Source organism: Cryptomeria japonica, chromosome 1 (assembly GCF_030272615.1).
Source record: "Cryptomeria japonica chromosome 1, Sugi_1.0, whole genome shotgun sequence".
In the NCBI taxonomy this organism is placed as follows: Eukaryota; Viridiplantae; Streptophyta; class Pinopsida; order Cupressales; family Cupressaceae; genus Cryptomeria; species Cryptomeria japonica.
The window spans coordinates 207,234,906-207,256,686 of NC_081405.1; the positions used below are offsets into that span (position 1 = coordinate 207,234,906).

The following is a 21,781-nucleotide window of genomic DNA, read 5'->3' on the forward strand; positions in this document are numbered from 1 at the left end:
ACTCCTCATAATTTAGAACCAATACTAAAGAAACAAATCAAAATCTTATTAAGTCACTGTCTCACAATAAGGTCTGCAGAACATTTTAGTGTTTTGATGATTTATACCATCTTCATTTTTTTTTCAGACTTTGCATATCATTGCTTCTCCTTATATCATCACACAGGTATTCACAAACATTTCCAAAAGAATACGTATTTATTTCTCCAACATATTACCGAAACAATCACACAATCATCTCTTTAAACTGCCTGACCCAAATCGCCTTATATCAAGTACAGCCAGATAATGATTGAATAAGTTATGCTTTGGTTAGAAGATCCACCCGGTAGTTATAACCTCTTGTGAACCAACTTGTCTTCTTCGTTTTCTTTCTAGACAGAATAAAGCATAGTCCATAATCAGTGAAGTTTGTTTTGTTTTTAAAACAAGTAAATGTGTTTGTTAACTACACACCTAACATTAGTCGTAGTTATGTTATAAAGATTAGTTGTAGTTATGCCACAACTAACATATGGTTCAAAACCGAACTCCAAGAATGCTATACGTTGAGATAATCTTTAAAGAGCCATTATTTATCAGAAACAATGATCAGCACGTAGGTATAGAGACGGATTCTTTAAAGAATCGTTATTTATCAGAAACAATGATCACCACATATGCTTTCAGTTCCTCAATTAATATGAGACAGAAACACAACAACTCGGCTGCATACTCCTTAAACGATATACGAATAAATACAACATCTCGGCTGCATACATAGAGAATGGCAGAATGGAGGAGGTCTCGTACTGATCTATGCATTTTCTAAACGGAAAATATCAATATCAACAGATTTCTGTATGTAGATTTTTGTGTACAATGGTCTGACTTTAGTCTGATTTTTATTAAACTGTGCATGCAAGGTGACATCAATGAAAAACATGCCAACACTCATTTTATTCATTTGATTAAATTAGTTTGTTCTCTCATTTGAAACACACAAAAAAGAAACATTCGAAATAATACAAAATAAATGAAGTCAAAACAAAACTTCTTCACAAACTAATCAAAACATTCGAACCATTCAAACAAGCATATCACAAGTTAACCAAATATGTGCAAACATTCAAGTGAAACAAATAAATTTAAACACAGATTAGAAAAAACTTCTTAAATTGGAATTTGCATAAATTTAAAGTGTCCTAGGTTGTGACCAAACCTCACCAAATAACTATGGGGAGAGGTTTTAACTATTCATCATGTCCGTTTCCTTGAATAACTCAAACATGAATTTTCTGTTGCAAAACTGACTGCTCCTCCTTCCTTGGTTTGCTACTAATTTTCTATTGTTTATGCTATTGGTTTCAACATTTAGATATGGTTGATAACTCTATTATCTTGGAAATGTCTTCCAGTAAATTGACATCTTCGTTATCTTGCTTGTCTTCAAGAAATTGTTTGTTATATTTTTTTGCAATCCCATGTGATGTTCATGATTAAAGTATTCTGTGAGGCATCAGTCTTTAAGCAATGTAATGTATTTATATGTTGTTCATTTTGTTCCTCTCCTGAAAGTCAGTTTCTATTCTTGCATTTTTTCAATTAAAAAAAACAACCAAAGGCTCAATACAATAAGCCTCAAGAAATAAAGATTAGATTCAATAATAACAATCCAAACAAATTTGTGTCTGGTATGAATTCGCCTTCTTAATCTTCCCCTTCATTTTTGGGAGCATTCTTGTTATGAGGCCATTGGCAACTCTATTGGTCAATTCTTGATGGTTGATGATGCCACGTCATCCATGGGTCATTCTACCTTTGCCCGCCTTTTAATTGGTTTGGGAAGGTGGTTCTTATGGTTGGGGATAGGCCTTAGACTCAATCATTGGATTATGAGGGCCTTCATTTTCCCTACCAGAGATGCTTCTCAACGGGTCACTTAGCTTTGTATTGTTCTCTCTCTCATCACAGAGATGTTGCCACTTGGTGGAAGGATACTACTACTGATCATCTAACTATCAATGCTTCGGATTCTAATTCTGTTGGCTCCTCTCGGGAGGATGATGTCTCCTCCCGAGATGAGGTTGTACCTCTTACTATTGTTGATGCCTCCGTCGACCCTCTCGTTACTACTGTCGTGGCCTCCTCCATTCCTGAGGCTCCCACACTTGTTTCTCTTGCGCTACAACTCCGACCTACTCTTGGCGTTTCTACTCCCGATGTTGTTCTACAACACTACTGTTATTCTTCTACAACAACTTCTTGTTGTTGCTAATAGAAGCTCTGAGGGGTCCTCCCTGCTTGTTTCTTCTTTGGATGTTAGTAATGACAGTATTGCCTAGACTGTTGTTTATCGCAGGCAAAAGGGGAAATCTTCCTCTTCCCCCACACCACTCTTGGTCAAGATTTGGGTGTTACTCCCCATTCTTGAGTTGTGCTTTGGGTTGTTGAAGGTTTGACAATTTTTTCACAATGTTGTCTTGTTGTCATTGGCCCGTCTGACCTTGTTTTGTTTTGGGTTTACACCCTTGTTTCGTTGTCTCTATTTTTGCCGCCTAAGGGTTGTTGAATGCTTGCTCCCTTAGGTTGTTGTATTAAGGGTTAGCACCTTTGTTTTTGCTGCTTTCTTAATAAAAAACAATCCAAACAAATAGGTGTAGTAATACCACATAACAGTGCTAACACAACAGGGTCCAAAGGACGATATTTGGAAATACATGGTTGTTGGTTACCAAAAAATTGTCCAAAATGTTGGGAACAAAAAAATGCAATTGATTGAAATATCACATATACAATTTAAATCAAATTATAGAAGTGTTAAGAATGTAAGCAATGGATCAGCGAAATAAATAGAAGAATTATACATTTGGAAGACTTTGGTTCTATAAAATATTCCATTTGTCGAAGTTGGGAGGTGATTTTGTTTTAATAAATGGTTTTTCCTGCTCCTTCATCAAACCCTAAAGCTGAGTTTCACAATTTCTATGCAACAAGTGGCGAGTTGTACGAATCTCGAGGTACATGGAGGTCACAGCCCTGGTGAGAAGCAGGTGTCAAGTTCCTTGGTTGTGGATCGGGATGAAATAATGCTTTCAAGGGAGAGGTAATGCTTTGGGAAAAAACTTTGGACTCATACATTCCACATCCACCAGGATTCAGGTGGAGCTTCATATTTCGAAAGCTTGGATTATTCGATGTTAATATTGAGGGTTGGGACCCCATTAATAGATCCCCATGGTTCATTCCAAAAAGAAAAAGTGTGTCATCAAAGATGGTCCTTTTTGAAGCACTATTTTGCACATAACTACAGAATGCATGGATGCTATAATTTTTAGTTTTTATGAGACCAAACTATTAGAAGACCACAAACAAAATAGAAGAAATGTAACAAAGGTTGGAAGCATTGAAAAAGCAAAAGAGCAATCAGTAATGTTAATTTCAAAAAGATTCAAATGAAATTTCAATTTGACTTTTTCATGTATGCATGTTTATGCCTTCCACAGTCATAGGGCAAAAGACGGGTTGCTTAGACTTAATTCAAACCTTCCTTGCAATCAGAGACCCAAACCCAACTAAAAATCACTCACCTGTGTCCCCTTGGCATTAGAAACCCAACTTTGGACATCTAAGGGGAAAGTGAGAGATGATCATAAATAAAACCCGCTACCAATTCTAATGGTGCATCGTGCACAAATGAGTTTACCTTGTATATTTGAAGTGTTTGAAACCAACTTAATATTGTAGAGGTTGGAAATATTAAAAAGGGGAAAACAGTGGAAAGGGTGAAGAGAGGGAAGATAGAAAAGTCACATTTGAACGAGGACTTATACCAGGTAAATATCAGACTCATGCCATTTAAAGTTGTTGTGAAGAGAAAATATTTACAACGGAAGAAAATGCAACTTGAACCCCTGCCTTGGCTGTGAAGCTGTTCTGTCATCGCTTTTCTTTACTGCGTATTTGTTTAAATGCATCTCTGGTTTGGGCCTGACCTTATTGCTTATATTTTGGATGGTAACCAAATGGGTTGCTTCAACAACATGACCAGCAAGGCTTAATACCTTATTTGTATTTGAATTACACAGTGTGAAGCTTGGAACCCAACCAAATATTAATGAGTTGGATACTATTAGAAGGTTGCGATTGATTTGGGCAGAGCAATAACTATTATTTGTCACCCCTATGACCTCATGATCACACTAAGACTATGCTATTGTAACTGCACAGGAAGCACATTAAGGGATGGGTAACAACAATAAACATTTGTAATTGCCCAAGCAAAGTTTGAAATTATATTAATAAAATTGCACCTACGAAAAAGATCAAAAAGTTGACAAAGTGTGAAGACTCATAGCACTTTGTAAGAGTTTTGTCATTTTTCGTTCCACCGCCAAATATATGAAAATCTGAAAATCATGCCCCAGATTATGACAAATATTAAGTAAATCGCACCCAGTCAAAGTGCTTACAGTCCTTTTCAGTGGAGAAATCAGCTTGTAATAGAATGGAAAATTTATGCCTAATAAGTGATAGTTTCAGTCACAGTTTGCAAACTTTGCAAGTACTCTCCAGTTGTCAAGTACTCTGTTTTTTTTGTTGGATGAGTTTTTGCAAGTTTAACTCACAAGTTTTTACAGATACAGGAAAAATGCAAGTAAAAATGCCAACGCAAGTAAAACACTGGTTAAAATGCATTTTTCACACATTGGTTTTTCTATAAAACCATGCATTCTCTTTCAAGATGTCAATTTACAATTTTATATATTTTGTAATTGAATTTTGCCAAGAAATATGTTTCTTTAAGAAGTTTTAAATTATAGTACTTTCCAAGTTGCCGAGTTTTGTCGAGTCAAAAGTTTTGGGCTTGCCGAGTGCCCCGAGTCTGAGTCTGTGAACTATGGTTTCAGCAGAAGATCACACCCCAAAAAGACTAAGTGTATTAGTGATTCAAGCCTGAAAAGATAAATGCAATCAGCACACAAATCGGGTGGTGACGGCATCAGAAAATCAAGCCTAAACCCTAGTCACATGCATGTCTAGGGCACAAAAATGAGTTTTGTTTGATGAAAGTGTGGCTTGCAAAGATGTGCTAACATGAACATAGTAAATAAATGCAAGCCTGCTTGCAGCAAATGAATAGGCATACATTTTTATATGGAAATTATTTATGAAATTCTGAATGCAAAATCTTGTTCAGGTGCTAAGTGCAATAACGATTGAATTTTTGAGATCAAGATTCAAAAAGGTATTCACATGTACATCTTTTAATAAGCTTCAAGAATGTTCATGATGGTGATGCAGATGAGATGCAAATGACTCGGTACATTTAATAGGTCATCTTTCAAATATGAACTGCCATGGAAAATTCAAGTTTGAAGTTTTGGCATGGCTGAAGATTTGAGACTGCTTTTCTAAGTATGCACCATTATAAAAATTAAAAAGAAGATTCAACAGACATCATCAAAATCATTCAGAACCACTAATCTTGAGTTGCTATTTATTTCAAGTCAACTATTTTTTGGTCATCCATCTAGAAATCAGTTACCAGGCAAGATAAGTGAGCTTTTAGGGGATAAATGGTAATAATTTTAATCAACTTAACTGACAGTCATATAATATATTTATTAGATTTATTATTAGTGGATAGGTTTAGTTTGTAATAAAGTTTGCACATTATGCAAGTAGAGTAGCTAGATTAGAAGTGCAGTTAGTTTATTTCATTTGTTTTCATACAGTGCTTTGTAAACAGTATAAATAAGTGTTATTTTGCATTTCAATTAAGAATGGCAATTGTCAAGTCTTCTTATTGCCGAAATTGTAATTCATCCAGAGTTTTGCCTTGTATTATTGAGTTTTTTATAGTTAAAACTAAATAATTACTGGAAAATTTGTATTGCACTAAGTGTTAGGTTGATAGTTATAGTTTTGAATGCAACAATCGTGTTTCACTTTGCATGAGTGTTTGTAACAATAACCAAGAAAATTATCAATTTCACAATCACACAAATTGTATTTTTATAATGCATTAACATGTCTTTCAGACATTTTTAACATAAATTCAAATTGCTCTCCATGTTTATTTCAAAGTTAAATGCACAACCATTCATTTAACTAAAGGAAACACTGCAAACAACAGACATGGATTTTCTCATCCTTCTGTTGGAATAAACATAAACGCAATGCTTCCAAAAAATATATTGCCATTTAGACAACAACAAGCAAACAGAATCAAGTAAAATGGGAAAAAGGTACATTAGAACTCGCATGTTAAAAAAATTGCAGTGTAAGGAGATCTTGTCCCTGAACAGCAATGATGGAAAGATGGAAACTATCATGTGCTTTGCTCTATCTTGGTCTGTTAATTACCATACAAACAAAGCATAAACTAATGGCTCTTCAAGCTTTTCCGATAAAACGAATGGACTAAACAGGAAGAAATTAAGAACTAATATACAGATAAGTTTTGCCCTTCGAAGTGATTGATCGTATTTACATTCTAGTTTGTAAATGTTAACAGCAGGATATAACAGTGGGCACGAAAGCCATACTATTGCTGTTCAATAATTCTGGTGACTACACCTACTGCTATAGTTTTTCCATCAGCACGCAATGTCACTCTTCCTAAGGCCTTGTAATTGGAGTACTCCTCAACACAGATCCCCTGTCTTGGAGAAATCTGACAAATCCAAACATATTAAAACATCACAAAACTGAGAACATGTTTCATGAAGAGAAACCATTAACTACAGCCAACTCAAAATATTATTTCAAGACATTATCATAAAAAAAGAATTACATGAAACTGCATTCAACAATAATTAATTCATATGGATATCAACCTGTATCAAAGCACTTTGGTTGGCAGTTAAACACCGCGGAGCCTTTTTACGAACTATGCCAGTCTTTGGATCCAATATTGCTAAAATCTCTGCTACTCTTGCAGATTCCTTTGCATGGTGTGCATGTAGTTCCACCTGCCACTCATGCTTCCCAGAGTCAGAAGATAAAAATATGCACCCCACCTACTTCTCACAGCTGTGAACACACTAACCCCAAGTGGAGAAAATTTTAAGAATGCCACATCCCAATAACAATGCTGCCCCATCAGTGGCCAAAAAATTAAAGAAAAGCAATCTTGAAAAATCACAACTCTATGACCCTGACTTAGTTATTTCAAATGTTGAAAACTTGAAAAGTATGCACCATAATAAATACGTTTTCCAAACCACCAACTATGCCAATCTAAAACAATTCAATCCCACTCCAGAAGCCAGACCAAACTCACACTCAGAACCACGTTTAGTACCTACAAAGCTATGAATTGCAGTGGGTTCATTACATCATACTTGCAATCAGTGATGTAATATCACTTATGATTATCAAAATAATAATATTGGAAAATCAGTTCTAATTTCATGTAAAATGGATCAGAAAACGGAATGTACACAACCTCTGCTCCAAACAATATAGGTTTTCTGATGTCCAAAACAGCAACCTTCAGTTCGATACATCTTGCCACTGGAACAGGAAAATCAGGATGACAAAGGACTCCACCAGGCATTAAAATAGAAGAATCAATTCCTTGAAGACCAATATCCACACTGTCCCCGGCCTTTGCAATATTCAGCACTTTACCATCTTGTTCAATAGCTTTCACTGTCGCTACTTCTGCTAGAGGCATAACTAGAACCTGCAAAATCAAATGAAACTATTGGGCTTCAAGATAAACTTTTGAAAAATATTTAGTTTCATAAAGCCCTTAAATTTAAGTATTGTGTTATGCAAAAGACTCAATGCCCAAATAACTACCTTTGTGCCAATTTTAATGGCTCCAGCCTCCAACTTTCCACTGACAGCAACTTGACCTAGTGTGCGTGATTGTATAACCTCTGATATGGGAAGTCGTAGAGGCCGGTACGTATCTCTGGTTGGAAGCTTGAAAAGATCTATGGCCTCTAATAAATGTGGTCCCTTGTACCTTCATAATTGTGAAAAGAAGTTACTTAACAAATGTTATCAAATATTATCGCCAAAGAAACGAGCAGCATCTGAAGCACATAAAACATTTCCAATGGCAAACCAAATGAAAGGGAAACACTCCAGGAATGCATCTTTCAAGATAAACTCTATCTTTTAAGAGAATGATAAGGCATTTCATCTATGCAAGAAATGATACTTCACATATACTGCACTCTATGCTGACAAAAAATTCATAAACAGACAAAACAGTCCAAATTGTGTGAAATATTCTGCAATAATGAGTCACTATCATATATTTGATATTGTTAACTCTAGCATCCGCCCTGCAGAATCCCTTTTAATCATATGAAGACATGTACATATCAAGAATGAAAAATCTTTGTTGCATGACTTTGAAGCAAATCATCAAAAGTAAACCACTTAGAACTAATATCACTAAATTTCCCATTCTAATGTAATATGTGTAATGCAGCGACTGGAAACAAATCTTACCAAGACTTCAAACGCTCATCAGTTGGGCTAACCACTAAGTTCTGATTTTCAATGACACTCATGGGAATCCATGTTAAAGAGGATTCTTTAAATCCACAACGCCGAAGAAATGTCCCAAGCTGTGATTTTATGAAGTCAAATCTTTCTTTGGAATATGCAATTGCATCCATTTTATTGACAGCAACAATCAATTGTTCCACCCCAAAACTTCTAATTAGCTGTGCATGTTCTTTTGTCTGTCCACCTATTCCCTGTCCATCCATTCCTGCTTCAAATGCACCTAAAGATGCATCCACGACTAAGACTGCAGCGTCTGCTTGTGAGGCACCCACAATCATATTTGGAACAAAATCCTTGTGGCCTGGAGAATCTAGCAGTACAACGTGAAAATTGTGTGTTTCAAAATGCGCTACAGCAACTGTCATAGTTACACCTCTCTCTCTTTCTTCTGGACTCTCATCCAGAACCCATGCATATGAAAATGATCCCTTCCCCTGAGCAAACAAAGAGATGATATATTTTAACTAATTGTAATGTGAGGACCGGCAGCAACAGGGAACTAAGTGTTGCTTCCTATTTGAATAGTACACTATATCACTAATTCATCAAAGTCAAACCATTTAAAAGACATACTTTCTGCTTAGCCTCTCTCTCATATTTGTGCATTTCCTTCTGCGAAACCCGTCCCATAATGTACAGAAATCTTCCCATTAAAGTTGACTTGCCTGCATCAACATGGCCAACCTATAAAGAAGAAAAAAAAAGATAATTATTAGCAGACACATGAATGCTTCTTACCATTGCAATCCAACATCTAGGAAGCAGAATAGCTATTACAAACTCCAAAGAACTCACAATAGCAAGATGTAATAAGTTCTTGCCCATATCACTCTGTTCTTGAAGGATCCAGGGTTCAGGCTTGTACTCCTCCATGGAAAGACTTTTATTCATGTTTACATTACTCTTCTGGACAGTGGAGCTGGAACTGAAATTTAGTGTTTGCAATTCCTCCAATATCTTTCCTTTTGCAGATGATCCATCATTTCTGTGCACCCCATTATCTGTATTCTTAGCTTTCCCATTACTGTTGTTCACTTTAATTGTTGAGGAAGCAGCTGGTGCTTTTGTGGGGATAACAAAAGAAGTATTTGATGCGGTGGATGATGGAATTGAAATGGCTACAAAAAGAATGCTTTTTAGATTTTATAGATCAGATTGTTCATCCCAAATTTATGTCATTTAAGAAATCAGAGTAACTTAAACCTTCTTAAATATGAAAATTGAGCAAAAATAGCAATCTCACAGCTAAAGCCAAAACAAACACATGGGCAAGTGAAAACCCAAAAATGGAAGGTAACATAATTTTGCATGATGTATTGAGTTTACAACTTTATCTGAATCTGGATGCCACTTAGTAGCCAAGACCTAACAAAATCTAACGGAATTTAGACTGACCTGTACTACATTTACTTATTCCTGGTATGTTGATAATTTGTCGAAATAACTTAAGCTCAAATTAACAATTATTACCATCCTTCAAATAAAGCAGGCTAATTCAATGTTGGAGTATGGTTACAGCGATGTCATTATCAAACAGGGTAGAGGGTTACAAGACTACTTATAAATATAATCCCCAAGACTCAAGAGACATAAGTATGGGTTGTGTTTCCTGTTAAATCAAAATGGTATAAAATTGTATTATTTTAAGGTATAGCAAATATAGTTTTTGTAGAAGTTCAATGAACCATAGTAGCATTGCACTCAAAAAATCCACAAGTAAACCCTGAGTAATACTAATATTGCGCATATCCATTTGCCAACACTTAGTGCTGAATGGACAATTAACCAAGAGATGATTGATTGTTTCCTCAGTCCTCTCGCTCAATATAAATCTAGACAGCCCGCAATAGCCAAGTTAATTTAGTATGTCAATCATTAAGATCTTTTTGTGCAAGGTAGCCTAGGTGAAGGCACCAACCTTGGGAAGACAATTATTATTCCAATATAGCTGAATGAGCCAATCAAAATCTGGGCATCCTTGAATTTCTGACAATTCAACCCAACTTCATAGAGTCTTCCCCTGATTTTGCACAGCTCCACTTAATGTTGTCCTGACCCTTGAAAATGAAAACTTTCCTTTTGGAGAATAGTTGTGACAATAATATCTCTTGCTGCGAAAAATGCCCATCCCATTTGTAAACTTCTAGGTCCACCATTCTATTCCGTCATTCTTGTGTTGTGGCAAGTAATCTCTAATTATAGAACCTCAAGCTGCCTTGAGAATTTTCATTGTCCCAAACCTTAATTACCTGCAAGGATCAGAAAACCACTGCACAAATCCTCCCAAAACTTTGATGATCTGTTGTACCAAATTTCCTAGTTTCCTAGGTGAATTGCTTAGTGATGAGGTATTTGCAAAAGAGGAGGGCATTAGTCTAAAAGCCTTATGGTAGGTTGCCAACTATTAGAATCCAAGAGACCTTTGTCGGATCAAGATACTTTTTTTGAAAAATTTTGCTCAATTTGAATGAAGCTTTGTATATAGCCCCTAGATCAATTTGACATCCAAAACCATTGCTCAATTTGTTGGGAAACCTTATGCATGATATCAGGATATTGGTATCACAGATATAACTGCCTTAAGCATTAGGATTCACCCTGCCAACGATAACCATTTACCTTTCCATGAAGCCATCTCGTTTGTGTAGTTATTCAATAGTGGTTCCCACAAGGGTGTCTTACAATGGCATTCAAAGAGAGGAACCTCCAGATATTTACTTGGGAGGGGACCCATCCTATAACCCAATAATGCTGCAGCATTCCTCTGCAAGTTCAAGTCAATATTAAAGAAAAAATCTTTTAAGTTCTTTTTATTGATGCTTTGGCCTGATGCTTTTTTAGTATATTTCTGAAGTGCACTTCATACTCTTTGCTTCTCCAGCTCGTTTCTCCAAAGAGGACAGTGTCAATCGCAAACTATTGATGGGATATAGCTTGATCTTCTGAACACCATTAGAAACACTGATTCCTTTCCATTTACCAGTGGAACTTGCTGCTTACACAGAGCTGCACAATGCTTCTGCTATGATTATGAATAAGAAATGAGAAATTAGATCTCCTTACCTTAGGCTCTTGTATGGTTTTAAAAAAACCATGGGGGCATGCCATTTACCAAAACAGAATACTTGGAACTGGATATACAACTAAAAAGTCAGTCAACCCACTTCTTGCAAAAGCTGAACCTATCCATAACTTTCATCAAGAAATACCAGTCCCCTCAGCCATAAGCATTTGCTTATGTTCAATTTGAAAATCATTCTCTTTTTGTTCTTTGAATTAACACAATGGAGTGCTTTCTGTGCAATTATGATGTCACCCATGATCGACCTACCAAGGATGAAACAATGTCTGCTCATCTAAGATTACTTCTGGAAACACTATTTTTAATCTATTGGTGCTGTTGCTGTTGCAATATGATATCAATCTAAAACCTATAAATTACTTTATGGCTCTTTCTTTGGAATGGGTGTAATCACGGTGTTATTGAGATCCTTCAACATCGTGCTTTGTTTTTTGGATTCTCCCACAGCCTCTCAGATTTCTTTGAAAACAATCCCCCAAAATTTATGAAAGGAGCTAGCAAGGAAGTCATCTAGCCGTAGGGCTTTTTCCAGATGCATCTGCAAAATGGACAATTTTATTTATTCCTATGTAAAAGGAGCCATGAGCATTTCATTATGAGCCTCTGTTACAATCTCCAGAGGTTTCTCAAATTTGAACCAGCCTAATCGTTCAAAAGACCTTTGAAAAAGTTCATAGCCTTGGAGTGAATGTCCTTGGGATCCTCAAGAAGTCTTCCATCTTTCAACCAATTTGAAGAAACTCTATTTATAATGTGTAATGTCCCCACTTTGAAATACAATTTATTATTTAATGATAAATGATAATAAAAAATTAAAATTAGAATATAAAAGAATATAATTAAAATTAAATTTTACGTAAGTTAATGAATGGTCAAAGGCATGAAATGAAAAGTTGTCTCTCCCTCAAACATGAGATATAAAAGGGAGAAGAGAACTTCATTTGAGGGAGATAATTTGGAAATCAGAAGTGCAGATCAGATTTAAATAAGAAGTGCATATCTGATTGTGAAAGGTTGTGTCCCTTTCAAAGGGCTGAAATAATGAAGAGTTGCACTCTTTCAAAGGGTGCTAATGATGAAATGGTGTTTCTCTTGCCAAAGGGCATACATGATGAAGAGGTTTGACCCCTCCCTCACATTGAGAGATATAAAGGGAAGGAATCAAAGCATCCAGTGAGAACACCATTGATCAGATCAGATCAGAACTGTCATTAAGTTACAAGCAGTAACATCCTTGTTCTTGGTGGTATGCATGGGGATTCGATTAATGAAGAGACCGCAAGGAGTACACCAGTATTACAGGCAGGTTATTCAATAAGCAGCTAGAGCAAGTGGTATGAATATTTAACAAAGTTCTGTGCACATGTGAAATGAATATAACAGTTTTGATATGCAGACATATATATATATGTTTACGATAAATATCAATATAAAATAGAACAATACACAGAATTTACATATGCCCTTCATCATGTATGCCCTTTGGCAAGAGACACACCATTTCACCATTAGCACCCTTTGAAAGAGTGCAACTCTTCATTATTTCAGCCCTTTGAAAGGGAGACAACCTTTCACAATCAGATCTGCACTTCTTATTTAAATCTGATCTGCACTTCTGATTCCCAAATTATCCCCCTTGAATGAAGTTCTCTTCTCCCTTTTATATCTCATGTTTGAGGGAGTCACAAATTTTCATTTCATGCCTTTGACCATTCATTAACTTAAGTAAAATTTAATTTTAATTATATTCTAATTTTAATTTTATTATTATCATTTATCATTAAATTGTATTTCAAAGTGGGGACATTACATAATGTTCCAATTTTTGTTGCATAATCAAAGAACTTGGTATTTTTATCACCATCTTTAGCCAGCATTGTTGACTCACCTTATGGTTTTCTTAATAATGATGATTTGTGGGGTTTCTCAGTGTATGGTTTTCCCTGCCATAAATTTGTATTTGAGTGTTGATTGCTATATTTAATTCTTTCCTTGTACATTTGTATTTTATTTTTCAATCTATTGTAAGTGTAATTTAATTAACTCTCCTAAAGAATTAATAACTTTAACATGTCAATTAATAAAAACCGTAAAAGTTTTCAAGATTAAGTCTGAATTGAAATACATTTTTTTTATTATTTGTATTTTAAATAAGATAATAAAAAATAAAATTAGAAACATTGACATTTATAATTATAAATTCATATTTACATTTTGTAAAAATTTATAAAACATTCAATAAACATATTTGAAATTTAAATTTACAATGAGATCTTGTGAAATCTTTAAAACCAAAATTAAAAACTACAACTTTATAGAAATTATATTATATTGACATAAAATTATAAATGTTAAATATCAATTCAAACTTACATATTTAATATTACTACCACCTTAGGGTCATAGTTTTACGAACATTCAATTTATATTTAATAATATTTTATAAACATTCAATATACATATTTGAAATTTAAATTTAAGATGAGATCTTGTGAAAACTTTAAAACCCAAAACTATTACTTTATAAAAGCATAAAGTTATAAATGTTAAATATTAATTGCAAGTTATATATTTTATGTTACAATCACCTTAGGGTCATACTTTTATAAACATATTTATATTTCGATAAATTTTTATAAGCATTCAATATACATATTTGAAATTTAAATTTGAAAGGAGGTCTCGTAAAATCTTAAGAACCGAAAACTATAACTTAATAGAAATTATATTATATTAATATAGAGTTATAAATGTTAATTTTTAATTCAAAGTTATATATTTTATATTACTACCACCTTAGGGTCATAGATTTGCAATCAGATCCCCTTATGCAAGCAACACAGACAACAGAGGCTTGACTGAAGAGGGCAGATTTTCCCTGATTCATAGGTGCTCAGTAGATGGCTGCCCAATAAGATCAAATAGTTGCTTCTGAGCAGGCTGATCCCTGTCATCTATCAATGCTAATGGGTGAAATGATGACACTCCTGAAGCATGGGATGAGAAGATGGAGCATAAATCAAGGTGGATGATGAAACAAGCAGCAAGCAACTAAAACCCTTAAAACAAATTGACGAACATAGCTTTCAGTAGTATCTCTTCACTTAGACATTCACTTCCGAAACACTTAAACAACTTCTGAAGAACAAGTTTGATCAAAAGTTTTAAGACAAATATACTGAAAATTTAGAAAACACCAAAAAACAATATTAAAAAACAATGCACTTTCTGTGCAGGTTCGCTCTGTATGCAGAATTTGGAGCTCCAGTTCAGGTAGATACATCCATGTTAAAAAATGCCAAAAAAATATTAAAATGCCAAAGGTTTTGTGTGCATTTGCTCTGGGAACTTGGGATACAAAGCCAACACCCTGTCCACACCCACAGCTGATCAGACCAAAGCCAGACCAAGAGCAAACCAAACTCATATCCAGGTGGATTTTCTAAGCAAACCGGTAGCATAGGTTAAATTTCTTACCTTTAGCATTAGCTATTTAACGACTCAGTCATATTGTTGAATGCCTAAATATCAGTTATTTTGTGCATATCTTATGGTGGCAAATCACCCATATTATATTTACACATTTACCATACTTTCTTCTCACCCCTTTTGACTCCCAAAGCATTTTAGGTAGTGTTAGAAAATGGGAACTAACCTGAATCCGGAGGAAGCTTGAACTACCATGCTCAAGTTTCCCATTTGTATGTTCTTATTGCAAGCACAATTTAAATTAGACATCAAAAACATCAACACATCCTAAGTATCAATTCCATAGAAAGGCTTGAGTTACCTTCAGCACCTGGTGGAGCCATCTGGATATCTTTGAAGGAAACGCTTCGAAATATTCCACACATGTTACACACAAACAATTGCTCTGGATTATCATATGTACAAATCTGGCAGCGCCAAATCTTCCTTTGCCCTTCTGACTGATCGTCTTTAGATCCATCTGAAAATGAAATGTCCCATTCAGTGAAATTTGTATGCAAAATCACACAAAACTGAAGAATAATAATGTTTCATGGCATTTGCTGTCAGTTCCAAAACTTAAGGTTTTGTTTTCTGCACAAAGAGCAACATTTATATTTTGAAAATATATCAAGATTCACAATCCAAAATGACAACAATATGCACGGTGTTTTATCTATTACAAGGGTCAATTCCATGATATACTTAGTAGCTAAAACTACAGCAGCTGTCTCAGAACCTGTCAAAGAAGAAAGTCTGGTCATTCCACACATGTCACATGCAGATAAATTCTTCAAATTATCATATGTACAATTTAAGCAGCACCAGACATCCTCTTGTTCGTTCAAACCCTCCACTTTAGGTCCATCTGGAGATAGAACACTTAACTGAATGAGCAGTACATAAAGTTTGTTTAAGAGAGTAAGTAACAAGATCCATAATCCACAATGTTCTTATGACCTGCAAGGGTCAATTCTATGACATATTTTGAGTACCTGAAACCACAACAGCTGTCTCAGAACCATTCCAAGAAGAACTTCTCACCATTCCACACATGTCACATGCATGACAATTCTTTTGATTATCATATGTGCAACTTAAGCAGCGCCACACATCTTGTTCCTTCAAACCCTCTATTTTGGACTCATCTGGAAATGGAGCAATTAATGAGGTGTAAAATCCAATTGTGAAGATAAAAAAAGTATCAAGAATAACAATTACATGCAAAGAACATAAATAAAGCCAGAAATAGATGGCAAATTTTTGCATCATAATTTCATCCTTACAAATTGTCAAAAGTTCAAACTGCATGCACGCACACTTGAAACTTTTGTGCCCATCTTCAAATGCACAGAAAGAGCAAATTTGAAATGGCAAGACTAAAATACGTCTAGAGAAATGTAGGTAGCCAAAATGGATAAAGAAATATTAATGATCATGATCTGTAACTCACATGGTTATACTTCTTCAAAAACAAATATGCACATGAGAGTTAGTGGGAGGCTGATGATCAGGACAGTCCTCGGTGAGGTGGTTGTCTCATTCTCTGCAAATGGCATAATATATTGAATCGGTCTTTATTGCCTTTGCTTCCACGTGTAAGACAGTTGTTGTCCTTTCACCTTGTGCTTTCAGACAATCATTCCAAATATGTCCTTCTTGAGAGCAGTATGTGCACCATATCTCTTTTGCTTTCTTGGGTTCTCCTTTGGCTATAATTTCATTTTGAATGGTCAATTTTTGTATTTGCAACTAGAGTTCCTATTGATGAGGAAGTTTGCACTTTTTGACAACGCAGAATAAAATATACTAAATATATCCTATCCTCTCTTGAATAAGGAAATCTCATATGCTATCTGAGCTGATCAAATGAGACAACCTCAAAGTTTCAAATGTTAGGTCTTTACTATACTTGGGATAACTCAGTGATTGATGCCATTTGTTGGTAAACACAAACAGACTCACGCATCTGACAAGCTGGCCAACATCTGATATGGCGATCAGAGTGATGCTTTCTTTCCTAGAATAATCAAATAAAGAGCAAAAGATAGGGTTAAGAGAATCTAAACTAAACGTATGGACAATGAAAGCAATAGCTGATACTGCAAATAGATAGATTCCTCATAAAACTGATTCTTGTTTAACCAGAGGTACCTCACAACGCCACAAAAATAGTGCAATCTTCAAAGGAGGAAATATTTTCATATTGCAAATGTGCATTTAAGTACCCAATATTGGCACAACTAGAATAGAAATCCACAATTGAACTAACAAATATAGGTTCAGAGTTCAGACTAACCATGCACAGAAACTTACAATCAGAAAATTCCCAATGGTACGAACCATAAATCCAATCAAATATCATCACACTTTACCATTAAAATCAATGAACTTTATCTAAATTTGATGGAAGGAACCATGCGAACAAGAGAAAACAACTGGTAAAACACCATAGTTCAATGCTTTATTCATTTGCTTCTAACGATGGTTACAACAATTCCTGTTCAGCAACCACTACCCTACTCTAATTCTACTTGCTGGTTACTGAACTACTAGCTTTACAATTGGAGAGAAGGCCTCCTTTTATAGATATTACATTTTGGATCAACAGCCAGGATTAAATCCTTTCAATCACCCAGATCTCCCTTCTAGAAGCTCTAACTGCTTGTATTTAATGATTTCAACCACTTTCTAACTACTCCCACTACAGGACAAAAATTTACACGTCCAGTGGCACAAAAAGACGAAATAACAGCTTTTGTCACAAAAGGACAAAATAGCCAACTGGATAAATAACTAACTTTTGGCTTTTATTGTATTACATTTAATTTAGCCAAAAAGCCATTATTTTTACAATAAATTAATTGCTATTTCAAAATAATCATTTCCACTTCACATCCAGTTGTCTTCTTTTTGTTTCTATATGTTCTCTATAGTTTTTCTTTGGTAATTAGTCACTTTTTTCCCAAATTTTGGAAATGACATCATTGGGCTTTCTTGACTGAGATAGCGGTCTTCAATCTCCATACTTTATCTCCAGCTTTGTAGCACATCCTTCATTGGTACATGTCTGCACATATTTCCAGATGTTACAGAACACCTCGTAGAGCAACTGTGAGCATGCTACTTTAAATCTTCTTTAGAAAGACATCATCTTCAAAATTTTGATCTTGTGTTTCCTCATTTCTTCTTAGTAATCATGTGGCACACTTGGAAACGACCTTTTGAAGTCCTCAAATCATTAGCCTCTCCGAAATATCCTCCACCCTCGACTCTCGTTTGGTGGCATTCATCCTACAATCACAAGTCAGCCATAATTACCATTATGAACCTCAAGAGCTTTAAGGTTGGAATTTCAGACACCTCTTTCACTTGATCAACAATCATACTCTCTTCACATTTTCTTCTTGAGCACGTCTCATGAGACTCCATCACTTCTTCCCACTCATTGAAATTTTATCATCTCATATGGCTATCTTACTTTGATGATGACTTGATTGATGCACCCCATACATAGTTTAGGACAGACAAACTTGGGTACATAAGGATCCTAGGGGAACTTGAATTCTTCACTAATCCATTGGAAGATTAGCCCTTTGTTATGCAAATTCATCTTGTTGATCATCACCTTGGGGACTTTGATCTTGGAAAAGCAATTAGATTCAGACTTCATCAATCTTGGAAAAGCAATTGGATTCAGACTTCAACAATCATACTATCTTCACATTTTCTTCTTGAGCACGTCTCATGAGACTCCATCACTTCTTCCCACTCATTGAAGGTTTTAACATCTCATATGGCTATCTTATTTTGATGATGACTTGATTGATGCACCCCATACATAGTTTAGGAAAGACAAACTTGGGTACATAAGGATCCTAGGGGAAATTGAATTCTTCACTAATCCATTGGAAGATTAGCCCTTTGTTATGCAAATTCATCTTGTTGATCATCACCTTGGACTTTAATCTTGGAAAAGCAATTGGATTCAGACTTCATCATATTCTTTTGGGAATGTGGCACTTAAAATTTATCTTGGCCAATCTCTAACTAAGGACTGCATTTGGATCTTGCATTTTGCATGATCTCAGACTTAGGATAAAGACTTGGAAATTTGTCTTTTAACTTTGCATTTGGAAAATCCTAGGATTTGACACATAGGAACACCCCTTGAAAAACCTGGTATCTCTACCTTGACCAGGAAATTCAGATTTAAAATAGCACTTTGAAGACTACGCATTCGGAACATACTCTCAAACTCAGAGCTTGGAAGCAAATTTGGAAATTTTACTCTCAAGATCAGACTTAGGAAAATGTTTAAGAAATTGGTGCACTTGAGACAAACTTGGCTTCTGGAAGATCATTTGGAATCTCTGCTTTGCTGCTCTATGAACTCGGAACTTGGAACATGATTAGGACTCCTACTCAAGGAGAGATTTCGACTTTGGAAAACTGTTTGGAAATTTGAACCTTTAACACTCAATTGTTGGGAAAGTCAAGAGAAAACTTGGGTAAAGGAGATTGATTAGGAATTTCCAAGAGGCTTGCAATTACAAGATGAATAATCAGGAAACTCGGATCTGAAAATCAGACTTGGAAACCTTACTCTTCAACTTGGATTTTGGATTGCTTTATGGAATGCCACTAGTAAATTTGTTTTAAGGGAAAATCTCTTGGAAACTCGTCATCTTGCAAACTCGGATCATGGACAGTTACATGAATTTCTGATCAAACTCAAGTTACGGAACATGTTTAGGATTATGGTGAAGTTGAAACAAGCTCGACTTATGTAAGACAAAGAGGAAATTTTGCTCAAATTCAGACTGTGGACTGCATAAGGGTATTCCCTTTCAAACTCGGACTTTGGAGGATAACTTGGAAAATCCATCTGAAACTTGGAGTTAGGAATCAATTTTGGAATTCATACTCAAACTCGGAGTTGGGAATGTTATTGGGATTTTATATTCAAACTCGGAGTTAGGAATGTTATTGGGATTTTCCTAAAGTCCTTCCTGATGCCTAGTTTGGCCATGCTTTGTTAATTTTGCAGACTGAAATTCAGGCTTCGGAAGGTTATATGGAATTCCTTGATCAAACTTGGACCTGGAAAGATTTTTGATTTTCCCTCCCAAGCCCGGTCTTAGGAACATAAAGTGGGTTTTCTTGAACAATTTCCTACCACCAAGTTTACTCCTTGTCTTAGTTCTTTGCATGATGAGGTTCGGAGCTAGGAAATTTTTTTGGAATTCGGTTCTAGGAAGGCTTTTGGGATAAAATCTGAGTTTCTTTCCTTTAGCCAAGTTTCAGTTTTGTCTTAAGTTGTTTCCTTATTCCAAAGCTACCCTCCCAGGCCGAATTTGTCATTGACTCAGGCCTCTTGATTCATGTCTTCATTTCTTTTATAATACTTATGCATTTCCAATTCCTAAGCTCTTGTTTGAGACCAAGTTTAGGTTTGACTTAGGTTTTAGGATTTACATCTTTAATTCTTTATGTTCTTTTCAATCCCTAAGTCTGTCCTTGAGCCAAGTTTGAGACTTGAATTCTCATTCTCTGCATTCCACTTTGTTTTCATTCTTCCTTACTTGTTTCTATTGTTCTTAAGACACTTTTGATCAAATTTATGCAATATGGACATTCCTAAGACAATTGTTCTTGGATTCTAGACTTAATAAGTCCTCCCACTCATCGAATGCCAGAGTATTCCAAGCTTCTCATGTTCCTTGTCAAACACCTGTGATTATCTAGGCTCTTTATTCATCCTTTGGTTATTGAATTGCTTAGATTCATCTACTCTAAGGTATGACCCCAACTCAAGGTATGTAGCCAAAATCATCAAGCCCTACTCAAATTGATCATTTTGCTCCTTGACCATATCTACATCTCCTGGACCTATGGCAAATCCTGATTCACATTCTCTCTCTCACTTCATCTAGGCAAGAGTTGTTGCAAGACACCATTGAAGCAGGTAAAAACACAGGGGGTCTTTGTCGAAGACGAGGCATGTGTGTGCAACATAATAGTTCCTCAAGAGCTTCTTTGGTTTCATCCTTCTCCGGTTTCCGCCAAGGTTGTTCCTCAATCCGGTAGGCTATTGCAATCAGATTTGTATATGAGTCAAATATTCTCCCATCCAAAGCTACCTTTATATCTTTTTGCAATCCAGATGTAAACCATTGAATCTTCTGCCTTTCCAACAGTGGTTCTTCTGGCTTGTGGCAAACCTCCTTAAATCTTTTATCATAAGACTTTACTGATTCATTCTCCCTTTGTACTAGACCTCTCAATTTACTGCCATAGTCTGTGGGGATATCCAAAGTAGCAAAGTTTATCAAGAAATCATCTTTAACCTCATCTGAACTGCTTCCATGTTTAGGGTATGCCTTTATGTACCAATTTAACTCATCTTTTCTCAAAGAAGACACAAAGTCCAATAGATTATGTCTATCTTCCTCCACACCTTCTCTTTCCCAAAGTGACTCCAAGAAAACATTTTCTACAACCTCGGTGTTATCCTAACCAAAAATTGGTATCTTAATTGATCTTTCCATCTTGTGTGCTTTTCTTTCTGATTTGGGGTTTCTGGATTTGTGGACTCTCCCTTTTTCCCCTTCTTCACACTCTGAACTATTCGGGTCTTTTCTTCTCTACCCTTATCTCTCTTTAACTTGATGTCAGAGTACTCTCTTCCAAGTATTTCGTCCCAAGCAATCTCTT

The 21,781-nt window shown here is 35.5% G+C and overlaps 1 protein-coding gene across 3 annotated transcripts in view; it reads right to left on the bottom strand.

Annotated features, from left to right (window-relative positions):
• Positions 1-6,210: 6,210 nt before the first annotated feature.
• Positions 6,211-21,781, bottom strand: part of LOC131044423 (uncharacterized) — an 88,412-nt gene continuing 72,841 nt past the window's right edge. Inside the window, exons 1-11 of one of the 3 annotated variants that reach the window (XM_057977744.2) lie at positions 16,518-16,535; positions 16,060-16,212; positions 15,804-15,932; positions 15,387-15,545; positions 9,310-9,632; positions 9,088-9,198; positions 8,455-8,948; positions 7,792-7,960; positions 7,433-7,672; positions 6,822-6,956; positions 6,211-6,658 (exon numbers count right to left, since the gene is read on the bottom strand). In XM_057977744.2, the coding sequence (XP_057833727.2) occupies positions 6,530-6,658; positions 6,822-6,956; positions 7,433-7,672; positions 7,792-7,960; positions 8,455-8,948; positions 9,088-9,198; positions 9,310-9,632; positions 15,387-15,545; positions 15,804-15,932; positions 16,060-16,120 (1,950 nt within the window). In that variant the 5' untranslated portion in view covers positions 16,121-16,212; positions 16,518-16,535 and the 3' untranslated portion in view covers positions 6,211-6,529. Of the gene's footprint in view, positions 6,659-6,821; positions 6,957-7,432; positions 7,673-7,791; positions 7,961-8,454; positions 8,949-9,087; positions 9,199-9,309; positions 9,633-15,386; positions 15,546-15,803; positions 15,933-16,059; positions 16,213-16,517; positions 16,536-21,781 lie in introns of those variants that run through there. The other 2 variants (XM_057977743.2, XM_057977745.2) reach the window with 2 other exon arrangements.